The 14,987-nt window shown below is 35.4% G+C and overlaps 1 protein-coding gene across 4 annotated transcripts in view; it reads right to left on the bottom strand.

The window, feature by feature from the left end:
- Nucleotides 1-14,987, bottom strand: part of IFT88 (intraflagellar transport 88) — a 42,520-nt gene that overhangs the window by 20,573 nt on the left and 6,960 nt on the right. For all 4 annotated transcript variants that reach the window (XM_038144934.1, XM_038144926.1, XM_038144942.1 and 1 more), the window contains 11 exons: nucleotides 14,806-14,908; nucleotides 14,033-14,147; nucleotides 13,703-13,934; nucleotides 12,103-12,173; nucleotides 11,330-11,416; nucleotides 8,630-8,729; nucleotides 4,268-4,354; nucleotides 3,488-3,674; nucleotides 2,790-2,898; nucleotides 1,297-1,447; nucleotides 11-126 (listed from right to left, as the gene is read on the bottom strand). In XM_038144934.1, the coding sequence (XP_038000862.1) occupies nucleotides 11-126; nucleotides 1,297-1,447; nucleotides 2,790-2,898; nucleotides 3,488-3,674; nucleotides 4,268-4,354; nucleotides 8,630-8,729; nucleotides 11,330-11,416; nucleotides 12,103-12,173; nucleotides 13,703-13,934; nucleotides 14,033-14,147; nucleotides 14,806-14,908 (1,358 nt within the window). The remainder of the gene's footprint in view (nucleotides 1-10; nucleotides 127-1,296; nucleotides 1,448-2,789; nucleotides 2,899-3,487; nucleotides 3,675-4,267; nucleotides 4,355-8,629; nucleotides 8,730-11,329; nucleotides 11,417-12,102; nucleotides 12,174-13,702; nucleotides 13,935-14,032; nucleotides 14,148-14,805; nucleotides 14,909-14,987) is intronic.

Here is a 14,987-nt window from a genome sequence, read left to right as displayed (position 1 = left end):
AACTACTTACAGGATGAGTGCTGCCCTTTCAAAGTACTCAATGGCTTTTTCACAGAACTGGGTGTCAATGTAATACGCTCCGAGCCATTCAATGACCTCAATGTTGGAAGGGAAATACCGGTATGACTGACAAAATAGGAAAGGTGAAAAACCACACAACTTTAGTGATAAACAACATCTTTATGTTGCTTCTGGAATATCTTACTCAAGTGTTTAGTTCTCCAGATGCCCAAAACATGTAATATAAATGAATGGAAGTAGTGTGCTACACTAGTCAATCCTGGTGGGGGGAAAAAAAAAAAAAGCATGCTAAGTTTTCTAACTGCAGAATGCTTTTTAGAAGTTACCCAAGATGAGCCTGTCACATTTTCCATCTAGCCTTATTTGAAATACTATTTTAAATAGTATTTAAATGTAGTAAATTTTGCAACAGCAAAAATATTTACTGAAATCACATCTATGTATGAATAACTTACCTAAAACATTAAACAATGCTACCTAATAAGTGTACAATTCCACATTCACATCAGTCTGCTGGAAAACTCACCCCAAAGCATTCCTTTCTGTACATAACTACGTGAATAGCATTTTCAGCTTTTTAGAAATTCCCTCTGAAATATGCAGCAAAATTATCATCAAGCGCAACTCAACTGGTAATTCAGACTGCAACACAGATTTCGGTCATCCTCACTTTACACAGATAGAGAACTCTCAGATTGCACCAGACACTTCCTGTCTTATTCTCGTTTCTAACACAGAGAAACCTCTACAAACTGTGGACAGTAGTACAGCTGGTTTGAAACGAAAGAAGCTGCCCATCTTTAGGCAACTGTGTATACATAATGCATAGCTATACTGTTAAAATATATATAAAAACTTCCAAACATAAACAAAACACAATCTATATCTATCTCCATATTATACAGACACAGCTTCCAATCAACTCAGACACATTACACACTTCTAAAATTACTTCTATTATATCCCGATTTTATTTTGTCCTAGGCTATATTTTAAATTATAGGGAATTATATTATTACAGGTCAGTGTAAATAATTACTACATTAAAAAAAATTGAAAGTCTGAGGCCAATATCCACATGGAAACATAGCCTATGTATTTCCTTAGAATCTGACTACAAAATCAGATTTTGTTAACTCTCCCTCAGTATCTCTTTTTTATCCTTTTTTAGATGACATTTTATAAGGTTTAAATAATTCAATTGTTAATTTGATATAGGAACCTATGGCAAAATTTGGACAAAGTGCATTGAAAAAACAATATAAGATCAAGTACCTCACAGTAATAATGAAAAGCCTGGGATTTATCACCTTCAGTATCATACAAATTCCCTAGCTTCGAAAGTACATGTGGATCAGTTGGTACTACACTGATCAACTGCAGCAGCCACTCTATGGCTTGATTGGGATCTTCCATGATCTGGTATCTGAGTTTTCCTCAGTCAAGGACTGATGCCAGTGGTAGTTTGATTTAGAAATCCCTACTATTTTACCTAATGCAATCCATATGCTGAACACTACACCACTCTGGGTAATGTGGAGATACAATGACTCTTTTTTTCCACACTGTTTTCATAATTTCATTTGTAAAAGAAATATTTTTCTTATGCTAGAAGAAGAAAAGTATTTAGAGACTTTGCCTGCTCTTTCACATTAGAACCATGTCTGGGCTCACTTGTCCTCTCTGACACTAATCTTACTTTGACTTTCTCATTTATACGAATGAAATGTGAGAGCCAGGCCATTTATCTGCAGCCTTTACAAAGGAGGGGTGTTTTCTGCTGTATGTCTAAGGAGCATAGCCCAGACTATTCTGGTCCAGAGAACAGCAGTTTTAGCTGTAACTCAGCCTGCAGTGTGCTCTTCCCTCCTGAATGGCACAATAGCTCAGAGCTCTGCAGCAATGTCAGCTGGAGCTACTGCCCAGCCTGTTTTTTCTGTTTCTGCTCCATCCTACCTGACACTGAAGAAGCTTCTGAGAACTGGTGGAAAGCAGTTTTACATAGCAGTGGAGCAGAAAAGCTCTTCCCCAGATGGACACAGAGCTGTCAGGCCATTTGTGCCGCTGTAAAGGGGCTATACATGGAATAGAGATCAGAGCCCTCTCGTATGTTTGGAGGTTACTTATTTTACTGACTAGAATATATTTTTATTACCTACAGTATTCTTAAAAGTGTAGTACATCAGCAGGAATCTGTTCTGCCTTGGGGAGGATTTTATTACAGTTTGGACATCCTCAGAAGCGTTGTTAAGGAAGTTCATAGTTTAGGGTATCACTGGTGATGTGCAAAGCCAATTTCTTCCCTCAGCTTTTCAATCTGTTGAGCTTCTGCAGTGCTGGGAGACAATTATTTTCTTACACATACACTAACTAATCTGAAAACAGCTTTCGGAACAGAACTTCACATTTATTAGCTATATAATTTTTTTCTGAAACATTTTACTTAATTGTCCTTACATCTGCCACATTATTTTCATAGCAAAACCAGCAGTATTTTAAATATTCCATGACACAATTTAATACTGAGTGTAAATCTAATCCCCGCAATGTGAGCAGTCTTAATGTTCTTCACTTGCTTCACTGGAAATATTCAATAAGGGTTAAGTTCTGGTCTCATTTTTCTCACAAACATCAGATAATAAATCATTCTTACTATAATGGACACCATAGTAAATTCCTAAATCACCTGGACATGATTGAAACACGTATTTCGGATTAAATGAGTTTACTAAAACCACCATTCCTTATAATAAACCAGAAAAAGATACATGCTTGCTAGCTGGTAAAGGACTTGGGCACTATTTGGAAGGATTGCATGGAGTTTCAGAAAACAATCCAAAGCTTCATCTATCCTGTTTAACTTCTTGTAAGCTAAACCTAAAAAATAAAGGTCACAGTATTAATATAATGAGAAACAGATTACTTCAGTATATTAACTGAAAGGATAACCAAGAAAAGCAAAAGAGGAACACAGTACTTGGAGGCAGCGTACCTGCCTTGACTTTAAAGGACTCTCTATTTGTGAGAGCCAAGCACAGAACTATTATCAGCAGCATGACCTACCAAACTGATAAACACAAGGACCGTGAACCCAATCAATGACCAAGAACTTATGTAATCTCATTTTTTGAACAAGATGAATGAGGGAAAGGCAAGGCTTTTAGAGGAGAATGACTGATGGCTTAATAATGCTGAAACTGGTCTCCTTATAGTAAGTAGTATGAATTTCTTAATCTTCAAAGTAACTTATTCATCTACAATTACTAATTATGTTGTTAACACTGGGATTTTTTTTTTGCAGAATAGACAGGTAGTAAAATTAAATACCTTGCCATAACATAAATAACTCAATAAAGTAATAATAATTTACATATATTTCTATAAGAAACCTTTCAAAGACAGATTCTCAGAAACACTAGTGTTACCTTCAGTCAAAAGCTAAATCACAATAGCACCTGTGACTTACCAAGATTATAAAGTGCTTCAGTGCATAAGGAATCATTCCTGAGAGCTTCCTTATAAAATTCAGCTGCTTTTTCACAGTCTCCATTTGCAAAAACAGTATTTCCTTTGTTAGTTAGAGCTGCTGGATTGTACCTATCAGAATTTACTGCTAAATCTGCATAGTTAGTTGCTTGTTCCAATTCATTCCCCTACATGAACAAACAAACATTGTATTAGTTATTTGTCAGCTAATTTTCTTGCATCTGTGGCTTCTTCCAGGAATTTCAGGGGACTGAGGATGAAAAACAACCCCATTACTCAGTCCTAAAATACTTCTTATATATTTGCATAAGGTAGATCATCTCTTTCAAGTGGCCACTCTGTCCCATTCAGTCTGCAACCTTTCTATGTTGCAATAAAGGAGCACTTATTTGAAAGAAAAAAATTTAAAAATCCATACCCTTTAAACTTCATACACAAACACATCTGCCTAAGCTACCTATTTCCTGTGTTCTTGAAGTGCAGCTGGGGTTCCCAGGGCAAATGTTTTAAATCCAGCCACTGAGCTTCTGCACAAATCCAACTGCAAGCATGTTCCTGTGGCTCAATCTCACTCTTCTTCCCATCAACAGTATACAAAGGGACCTGATCCAAATTCCAACTGGTGTTCCAGAATAACTACTCTAAGGTGCAGTTTCTTCTTGTTTACAGAGATTATTTAGGCAGACACAGAAATTGCTACAAAAATACAGAGGATGCTACATAAACCACAGTTTTTAACTAGTTTTGGTGAAGCACTTACCAAATAATAAAGGAACGAAAGGTTTGTTGCAGCAGCACTCTTTACTCTGCTATCCTTTTTTTCAAACATTTTCAAAGTCTCCAGTGCCTAGAAATAATTTGGAAACAACTTACTTCACAATAAAGTGAACTTATTCCAAAATCCTTTCAGAAAGCATTGATAAACTTCACAGTAACAAACAGCTGAAACTATCAACTCATATACTCACACACACGATAAATACTTGAGCTTGTAACACACACTTCTGAGCATGTACACACAAAACTGCATCTGTATTTATACAATATTAATTTTCATCACAATATTTCAATAATATTGGCTATTTGTTACCAAAATTTAGATTAGATAAGGCTACTGTGAACTACAGGTATCTGACAATTCTGTATGTACAAAACGCAGTGTTAGATGATTTGCTTTTAATCTAGTCAACTAATGAAAATTCCCATGCCTATTTTTCTAGTTCTTTAAGTGAACACAATTGAATTGAGATAAAACCTTTATTAAAAAGCTGAAAAAGAACACACTATAAAAAAATACACACCATAAGTTAGGACTGGATTTCAATGTGCCTTTGTTTTGTGTAATAAGATGATAACAACTGTCTAAGTTGAGGAAGTACTCAAATGTGAAGCTTGAGGCCAGAAGATTTTTTTTTTAAACTTGAGCATGAAACCTAAATTTCATAAACTTCAAAATAAACATGTTTATAGACAAAAAAGGAGCATATTTATAGCAAATAAACTACAAAACCCCCTCTGATATAAAAGGCAGCTTTTTCTTTTCATTGACTATGGAATACATTTGTAACTGCAGACTAAATTATTAAATAAACCTGTCTTCCTTATGCTAAATATTTATATTAACAACACAAACTGTTAGAATATCACAGTGAGCCCAACTCCATCATCTATTACAACACAGATGTGGCAACCACAATTAAACCATTAACATTAGCAATCCCAAAGTTTCCTTCGTCTTTTGCATGTAATCTTTAAGCTGCTGTTTACATATCAAAGCAAAGGCATGATACTATATGTCAAATGCCAAAACAAACATAAAGAGAAGTTTCAATTGTCTGTCATACATAATTTTCACAGTTACTCTACACAAAAACCACAACTGTATTTATGATGTGCAAAATGACAAAATATATACAGCTAAATGTAGTTCACAGATTCAGTCAACTACATCCTACCCAAGAACTATGAACTATCAATGATCCTAATATTCTTCTAATAGAAAATTCTTTAAAAATACACCCATTTGAATCAAGAAAAGCATTACAAAACTTAGGCTCTAGATTTTGTGGTCTCAGAAATGTAAGAATTGTAACTATGATACTTTTAAACTTATATATATATATATTTGTGACTTTCTCTAAGAAGGGAATAATCCCAAATATTTCCAGATGTAACACTACTATATCTGAGGTACTCTACTCTTAAGCAAAGATTTGCTTCTTCATGGAATTAACCTTTGGTGAATTTAGAGCTTTACAGTTCAAAGTTACTTTCTGAAAAGCCATTTCTGATTGTATCTGATTTATTTACCTTTGCTTTTACTGCTAAATGGCACCTTGGATGATAAAGACTGGACAGAAATGCCCTTTTCATGTAAAACAAAAAGTTCACATGGTTCTGAACTCAATTTATTTACCGGTAAATTATGTTGTGGGTCTCTTGAACCATTTCAGCAATTATGAGTCCTAGGATGAGCCTCCAATTATGAGGATGAAAATCCACAGGCAATATTCCTTTTGTCCTTGTAAGGTACCCCACATCATCATCATCAGTTACATTTAAAGATTTCTAAAGAAATTCTAACTTTTTAATCCCAACAATAACAATTACTTAGGTTCAACAATCAAAACACAGACTATCCAAACTATTCTCTGTGAGTTGCTTCCAGTGTATCTAAATTATTTGCTTATAGAAGTTAAACTTCAAAGCAGTTTGTCTGACTCCAGCAGGGTGTGCCAGAGATGTTAAGAAGATGCATGGTTAACATGCAGAATTTTGTTTTTAAATTAATTCTCAAAGTTTTTCTTTGACATTAAAAAAAAATCAAAGTATTTTATACACACAACTAAATATAATGTGGTCATTTTCCTTTGAATTTTATTTTATATTTTATATGCAAGGACTGTTTTAAAACAATATATTCATTATGATGAACCCATACAGCCCATTGCTGTAACAGGAGAAATCTATTTCAGTTTGTTGTTTTTTAAAAAAAAAAAGATGCAATAAAACTTGAACCTTGGAACTGAGTATTTCAAAAAGCTTCCATTCTTGTTATTCAGCCAAAGGTGTGTTGAGCAGTTGGTGAGTTAGGAAGTATATAAACAACAGACAGGCAGGATGAATGTAAATGTCAGCTGCAGTTTTATTAGAATAAAACAAATATAAAGATGCTCTGCAATCACCATTTTGCAGTCCCACTCTACTGTTAAGTGGTTCCAGTGCAGGTTAAAGGTCTTTTATCACATAATCTAAGTAAAAAGGTTCTTCTCCCCTTACTCCTAACTTCCAACAGACTTCCCCCTCCCTCCATTGAAGTATTCCACCAAAATACCAACAATCCCTGTACCTCATTTTATCTCTGAGAACTGATTTTAGTTTTTTTAACCTATACTGAACACTAACTGGAAATCTCAAAAAATTACCATTGAAACAATAAATTCTTGAGATAATAAGACTTTTTACCTACCTGTAACATTCTCATCCTTCAAAAGCTATCATCAGTAAAGCTACCAGATTTGCCCAAATCTTTGCAAATTCTCAAACTGCTTCCTGATCTCAGAAAAGGTTACGGTGTGCTGGTTTTGGCTGGGATAGTTAATTCTTTAAATAAAAACTTGTATGGGGCTCTGTTTTGGGTTTGTGCTGGAAACTGTTGATAACACAGGTTTAGCTAAACAGGGCTCACACAAAGCCAAGGCCTTTTCTGCCCCTCACCCCACTCCACCAGTGAGTGGACTGGGGGTGCACAAGGAACTGGGACAGGACACAGCGATGACAGTTGGCCCCACCTGATCAAAGGAAGGTCCCAGACCATAAGGTGTCATACCCAGCATATAAAGCTCGGGGAAGAAGGAGGAAGAGGGGATGTTTGGAGCAATGCTGCTTGTCTCCCCAAGTCACCATTATCCATGGTGGAGCACTGCTCTCCTGGGGATGGCTGAACACACCTGCCTGCCCATGGGAAGTGGTGAATGAATTCCTTGGTTTTGCTTGTGTGCACAGCTTTTGCTTTACCTATCACACTGTCTTTATCTTAGTTCATGAGTTTTGTCCCCTTTACTCTTCTGATTCTATCCCCCATCCCAGCAGGGCAGGGAGTGAGTGAGTGACTGTGTGGGGTTTAGTTGCCAGCTGGGGTTAAACCACAACAGTCAGACATGCAGGATAATACAGGATAACTCTCTTGCTGTATCTACAGGGAAGGAGAAGAGGACAAGACAGATAGGAAGAGCAAGAGCTGCTCAGAAAACCAGAAAAGCTTCAATATAGAAGTAAAAGCAGGCTGAAGTTAAGATGTGGCCCTGTGTGCATCCCTCCAAGATGTGGGAAGATGAATGACCTTAGAAGATGACAGGTTTCACAGCTTCAGCTCTAATTTTGCTGTATATGATCTGCTGTAATTCTTGCCACTCATCCACAGCTGGGGATTGCTCTATTCCTTCTTATTTATGAAGCATTCCCATCACTGACTGTATCAGCCAGTGCATTTTAAAAGAAAACCTGTCAAATCCTTTCAGATATCTGAGTTGGTTTTTGTTCAGATGAAGCTTTTTTCTAACTACTCATATACCAAACCAAGTCTTGTATGTAATGGAATGACAAAAGAGCCAACTAAAGTATAAGGACAATTTACAGTATTTTAGAGAATGCTGTAGTACGTGGGGAGTAGCAAGAATACCAGAGCATAAGGAGTAACTATACACAGCAGGTGCAGCTGCATGTATTCTGGTACTACAGCCAACCTAACTGAGAGAAAGATTCAGCTCATATTAAGGAAAACACCCCAGGCTGATTAGCAACAGGCTTTCTAGGCTCTATTGACTGTACTGACCTGAGTCGCAATTAATTGCAATGACAGCTGTGACACCCAGTGAAGAAAACGACACTTAAGTGTTTTGATTTTGAAATGCACTGTATTCACTCTAACTTCCACGGCAGAAATTTCATTTAGATAAAACTTGTCTCTTGCCAGTGCTTTTATAAAGTTATTTTCCTGATCAGCATCAAAATAATTATTATTTGCATAAGTCACACTTTCCCTTGCCAAAAAAAATATGCTGTGGCTAACAAAGGTATCTTTGCAAATACAGTATTGAAAAGTACTAATGTGAGAAGTTACCTGGTTAAAATTCTGTTGCCTCAAGTAAGTAGTGGCTTTATTTATTTCCAGATCATTGGCTAATTCCACATAGTGGGAAGCTTTCACCACATCAACACACCTGCAACAGAAAGCAAGCCATCAAGATAAACAAAATGTATCTATGCAAATGCCTCCGAGTTACATTTTTTTTCAGCTAATTTGCTTTCCGAACTGAATTTTCTTAGCTAATCTTTCTTCACAGTGGCAAAGATTAAAAATACTTGTAAGACTATTTCAGTCCTATAACCTACCCTAATTATAGTATCTTTGCTAACTCTTGTATCTTTTAAGTCAGCTGCCTAAATATCACTTTATTTTCTATCACTGAGCAATACTTGATGTCAAAAACTGACTAAAATGATTTTTCAAGCCATTTTCTTTGGCTACATTCTATAATGTGGTTTTTCAAATTTCATCTCCTGATGCATATATTACCTAACCTATAAAAATCATTAGTGAACAAAGCCAGACTGTGCCCCTGAGCTAAATAATAATAATAATAATAATAATAATAATAATAATAATAATAATAATAATAATAATAATAATAATAAACAATCAGTCTCCTTCTGGTCATCCCCCAGTTATTTGTGGCTTGAGGTCTTCTGCAAAAGAAGTGCAGAATAGATGTGCTCACATCCACCATCTTCCACAGCTTGGTGTGATCTACTTTCAGCTGCCTGATTGATTAAAACCTTTATTTGTTGTATGAATATCCTGTTCTCTCAAACATTTGGAAAACAGACACAGTAAATGAACAACTTGTGGGATGCTTCCTTAATACCTTCCACTATTTTTTAAACTGGTGGAAAGCCACCTTCTTTGCTTTTAATAATTGGCTATTTTGCCAACAGAAGTTTAATTCAAAAAACTGCCTGCTGTTATAGTTGGTTTGGTACATGGACAGTCTTTAGACAAATGCCTTTTATGTTAGAGGAAAAGTTGTAATAAAAATTGGTAATTTCTTCTTTTATTACAGATGTCTTTGCAACATCAAAAAAGCATTTTCAACTGTCAGTTTTAACATCTTTTAACCATAAAATGCAATGAGATCTATCTAACTGTTCTTCACGAAATATGCCAGAATAGTCCAAATATTATGTCACATTTTAAGTAAGTGACATAAGTTTAAGTTTTGAACTCTGAAGAATATTTGTCCCCACTTTATTTCTCTAAATAAAATTAATTTGATTGAAAGTACATTTAATATTTAGAGGACCCGTAATAAAGTTAATAATCAGAAAAACTAAGCTCAAGCTGCCCATTAAACTTCTTCACTGGGCTTGAACACCTCAGCTTAAAATAACAAAGAGTAAATCTGTTCTGATACACAAAAAAACAATCCCAAAGATCTCAGCAAAAGCTGTTCAATTAGCCAGAACACATTTCAGAGTGTGTTACTCTATGACAAGTATTCTGTGGATAGCACTAAGAAAACTGAGTATCTTTTACTGACAATCTTTTCTGGTTTTTCTGAACAAAATACAAGGCAAAATACAGAGCAAATAAATCTGACTTGCTCATGCTAACAAATGAGAAAACAACAACCTATTTTTTCACAAGACATATTATTTAAATCCTGATAATTCAGAATGGCAGAAGTAGGAAATGATAAGATTATAATTATTATTAAACCATCAAACACCACCTTGTGGACTCTAGCAGACAACACATGTGTGTGTGAGAGATTGTTTCCTGTTAGTGTAAGCAGCTTTCCTAGTGAATTGTAAACAGCTTTCCTAGTGAATTATAATTATAGGACCTGCAAAATTTGAGAATAATCCTAATGGGCCATGATCCCCAGGTCAAGGACAGTCCTCGTTTCCCATCAAACATTATTCATTACCCAAACACTAACATATATGTTAGTAATATTGTGCCTGTAATACACAACATTCATTTGCATACATATTCTTTTCCAATGCAATTAAAAAATATCAAAGTAAGCCCATATAATAAAAAACTAAAAATAAATTTTGGAAAACCTATGCTATTAATTTTTATACTGTCATTATAGGAAGTGTGTCTAATTGAATTTGTTTTAAAGAAAAGAGTATTCTGCTGTAGAAAATACCACAGAAAGCAAAAGCTAAGCTGTACATTGAAAAATAAAATCCAAATGATGAACTGTGTCAGCAGTCCATCACAGTGTATACTTCTGTAAATGTTTTAGGAAATGATAGATTAAGTTTGTATTTATAAACTCTAAGTTCATAAATGAAATTCAAACAAACCTTTCTTAAAATTTAGATTCCAGTGTTTTATATAATGACTATATGGAGTGATCAAAACTTCTTAAGCACCCCAAGTCTTCATTATGCCATCTTCAACCTTAAAGACTAGCAATCACTGTCTTCCATATAGCATTTGTCTGCTGAGACTTTTAAAAGCTACTCAATTTTGAAGTGGAATTTTCAAATTCAATTGAACTTTTTGTGTGAATTCAGAACACTGCAAAGCGTGTAATTAAGAGCTGACTTTCAATGGTAAATTACTTTTTAAGACAGAACACACTCTAATGCTTTGTTATGTTAGAAGGTAAACTGAAAATAGCCTGGATGCTGTTTGAGATGCACAGAGAACCCTGTTTCTCATGCTGCTTCCACCTCCGAACTGGTTTCATAACCAGCACAAGAGTTGACACAGTTTAGACAAAAAGAAGCCCCACTTGACTCTTACCAGTCATAGCCTACTGCAAAAGATGTCTCGATTGCTGGTGCAATGAGTTTAGCAGCTGTCATGATGTATTCCTCTGCCAAGGACTTCCTAAAGGAAAAAAAACCCACAAAAACACAACACAAAAATATGAAATAAATTCTTTGCCGTCAGGGTGGTGAGACACTGGAACAGGCTGCCCAGAGAAGCTGTGGATGTCCCATTCCTGGAAGTATTCAAGGCCAGGTTGGATGGGGCTCTGAGCAACCTGATCTAGTGGGAGGTGTCCCTGCCCATGGTAGGGGGGCTAGAACCAGATCATCTCTGAAGTCTCGACCAACCCAAACCATTCTATATCTGCATACAATTCTATGTCACCATTTCAAAAACATGTATAGAAAAAAAAACAAAACAAATTGAGTTCTGGCTTCTTCGTGCACTCAGTACAAATCTCAGAAGTCAATGTAACCAGCGCCCTGTTAACACTATTCCCCTGTATCATGATTAAGCTCTTAGTTTTTGCTGTTTTCTTTTCACTGCACACTAATTGTATTTTTTAAAAATCTCAAATGCTCCAAGTTTTAACAGTGTACAGTGTAACGTGTGGGGCAGACACTCTACTTTAGGGCAGTACACTGAACTGAGTGATCCAACTGGTTTTTCTGAACATGTTCTTTCCGAAGAATTGGGAGGACACTTTTGTAACAAGAGCTGTGGACGGGTGACAAGATAGATAATCCTTCCCGGAGCTAAAATTCAAGGCACCAAAGTCAAGACAGAACAGAGTCCACCATTACCTCTCACGTTCTATTTGACTTAAACTGTCATTTTTAATGGCTTCAATCAGTAGATTCGTATGTAGATCATCCTGGAGGGAGACAAAAGAACTGCAAATTATACCAGCATACAAACATTTTATTTATTTTATAGACAATATGACTGCAAACATAAATTGATGTAAAATAAATAGTCTATAATGCCACTTACTTTCCACATTTGCAAAAGTTAGCTTCAGTTCAAAGTAGTTTTCTAACCATGTACCCTGAAATTTGGCATTACAACTACTTCAATACTGTTTTTCTGCTTATGTGTGTTGTCACAGCTCACATTAAGGTTGTTAACAGATGTAGTCCATGTCACGTGTATCAGACCAGGAAGGCTGCAGATCACAGTGACAATATTCTCATGCTCAAAAATAAGCATCAGCTGAACTGCTGTGGTATTCAGCAGATGAGGACTTGGGCTACCTCCTTGTTACAATAACTTGTATGATCATCTTATGGCTTCTATCACACATCTCTGTTAACTCTAAAAGAAGTTATGCAGGGTATGTTAGGTAGCCACTCCTTCCTTGTTTGTTTGGGACAGATTGTAGATTTATGCAAAATAAAGACCAGAAGGAAACCGTAATATTTCTCTGACTTCTTAATAAAAAAATAGAGAACTTGGAATGTCTGTTTAAACCATAGCTTGCCTAGCCTTAGAAATAATTTCTGCAGTCTCAAGGCTTTCTTCCAATGAATGATCTTATGTAGTCCTCAATTAATTCAAAGGCTTAATGATCCTTACTCTTATATAATTTCTAATATAAGAATTTATATAAAATGTATGAACATATATATCAATAAATATATCTGTATGCTTCATACGTTAAATTTTATTTCCTCATGCTATGACAATAGGAAACAACAGCTACTCTTAAGCTGCAAACAGATTAGTTGATGATTAGCTATATATTTGATATTTAGGACTAAAAGATTTGCATTACTGAAAAAAAGACTGCTAGGAGAAGATAAAAGGCTCAATCTTTCTATAAAGGATTTTTCTAACAGGGACCCTAAACCTATTAACTACTTTTTCCTCTCTTGAGCATAATAGAAAGTCAAAGGAAGTCCAGTTTCCAGTAAAGTCTAATAAACTAAAATAAGCATCTCTAAATGTCACTATAGTTTTCTTCTGCAAAATAACACTACAATATTAAAAGTTTTATTAGCACTCACTTGAGGAAACGTGCATTAACTCACTTATTATTTAGTTCCCTTTATTTTACCTTATAAATATTTTATTAAAATTTTATATAAATGAAGATGGCAAAGCAGTAAGTGAGCTATGTAAGTAAGCCCAAATGAATTTCAACAAAATCACTACATAGACAATCTTGTGGTGTGGGTTTTATGTACATCATCTCTTTTGAGGAAATAGAGATTTAAATGCTCTCTCATCCTTTTACACCTCTGAGCAGTACTGTCACACTAAATGCATGCTGGTAAAAAAAGTTATTTCAGATACTTAAATACACATCAATTTCCATATTTGGTACAGTCCAAGCACTCAGTATCTCTCCCTCTTTCTCCTGATTTACTATATAAAGACACAGTTTATTTTTTTCAAACTTACATTTAATGAAATGTATTTGTCTTCATAATCCACTTCCAAGGGAACTTCAATGAGGTTTTTGAAGGCTTTCTTCATTTGCTCACCATTTCCAATAGCAAAGTAACACAGGATCAGGTTGAAGCCTGCCTTCAGGTTTGGGGATATGCTCATTATTTCTTCAAATGAAGAAATGGCATCAACATACTGGCCAGTTTTAATAAACGCAACTCCAATATTTTCCATTATTTTTATCCTAAGTAAGAAATTACGTTTAGGTGATATTTTTAACTACTAAATCATACTGTATCCATAATTTGTATTTCATAACCATGCCTCCTAGAGGAAACTCACCTCATCTGTTTGTGGGAACTAGTAATCTGGTCTAGAGCCATACGGTAGAATTTGATAGCTTTGGAATAGTTCCGTTGTTTCAAATAAATATTTCCCATATTTACCTTCAGTATACCTATCAAAAGGAGTCAATGAGTTACAACAATGTAAAAGTGTTTCAAAGCGACAGAGCAGAATACCACCTCAGTAAATTTGTTTTCATTATAGGATAGCAATGTCCCTTTACAGCAGCACTGCACAGAACTGCCTTCTGTAAGTTTAACTCAAGAGAAGATGAGAGACAAGATGAAGTAGTGATGAAACCTAGAATAGAACTATCATGTAAGAGGTATTCTGATTTTGAATTGAGGGATGAAGTGGAGATTATTTATAGTGCTCTCCAGGGAGAAGCTGCAAATAAGCATCTCGGAAAAAAAAAAACCCCACTGCAGGAGTCTCACAGACATGCAAAATACTAAAAGAAGCTTTCAGGAGGAAAAGGCCAAGTCAAAAGAGAAAAAAAAACAGTAACTGAGAAGACCACACAGCATGTGTGACATGAGAAAATGATGTATTTGTCTTTATGTTTAGCTTAGTCTGTGGAAAGAAAAGACTTCATGAGTCAGTATAATTTAATGTGGTTTGGCTCTCCGAGTCAGAGATTATGAATATCGATCATCCACTCTGAGTGGCAGACATGAGGGCTGAGTTCTCTAAATTTCAGCACCATGCAGATGCAGTCCTCACTTCAATGCCTGACTACCAGTTTTAATTCACCTTGGGATACAACCTACCTCCATTGCTGAACATCTTATTCTTCACTATAACTTGGTAAGTAGTCAGAGCTTCAGCATACATTTCATTAGCAACATACTGACTGGCCAGATTGAGTAGAACCTATAAAAAATTGGAATTACAGATTTCAAGTTCATTTTACCTTGGAACTATTGTCTTTACCACTTGTAAGCTTCCCATC

The sequence above is a fragment of the Motacilla alba genome, chromosome 1 (genome assembly GCF_015832195.1).
Source record: "Motacilla alba alba isolate MOTALB_02 chromosome 1, Motacilla_alba_V1.0_pri, whole genome shotgun sequence".
Taxonomy (NCBI): domain Eukaryota; kingdom Metazoa; phylum Chordata; class Aves; order Passeriformes; family Motacillidae; genus Motacilla; species Motacilla alba.
Note: the sequence above shows the minus strand (reverse complement) of the source record. Positions and strands in the feature narration are given on the sequence as shown.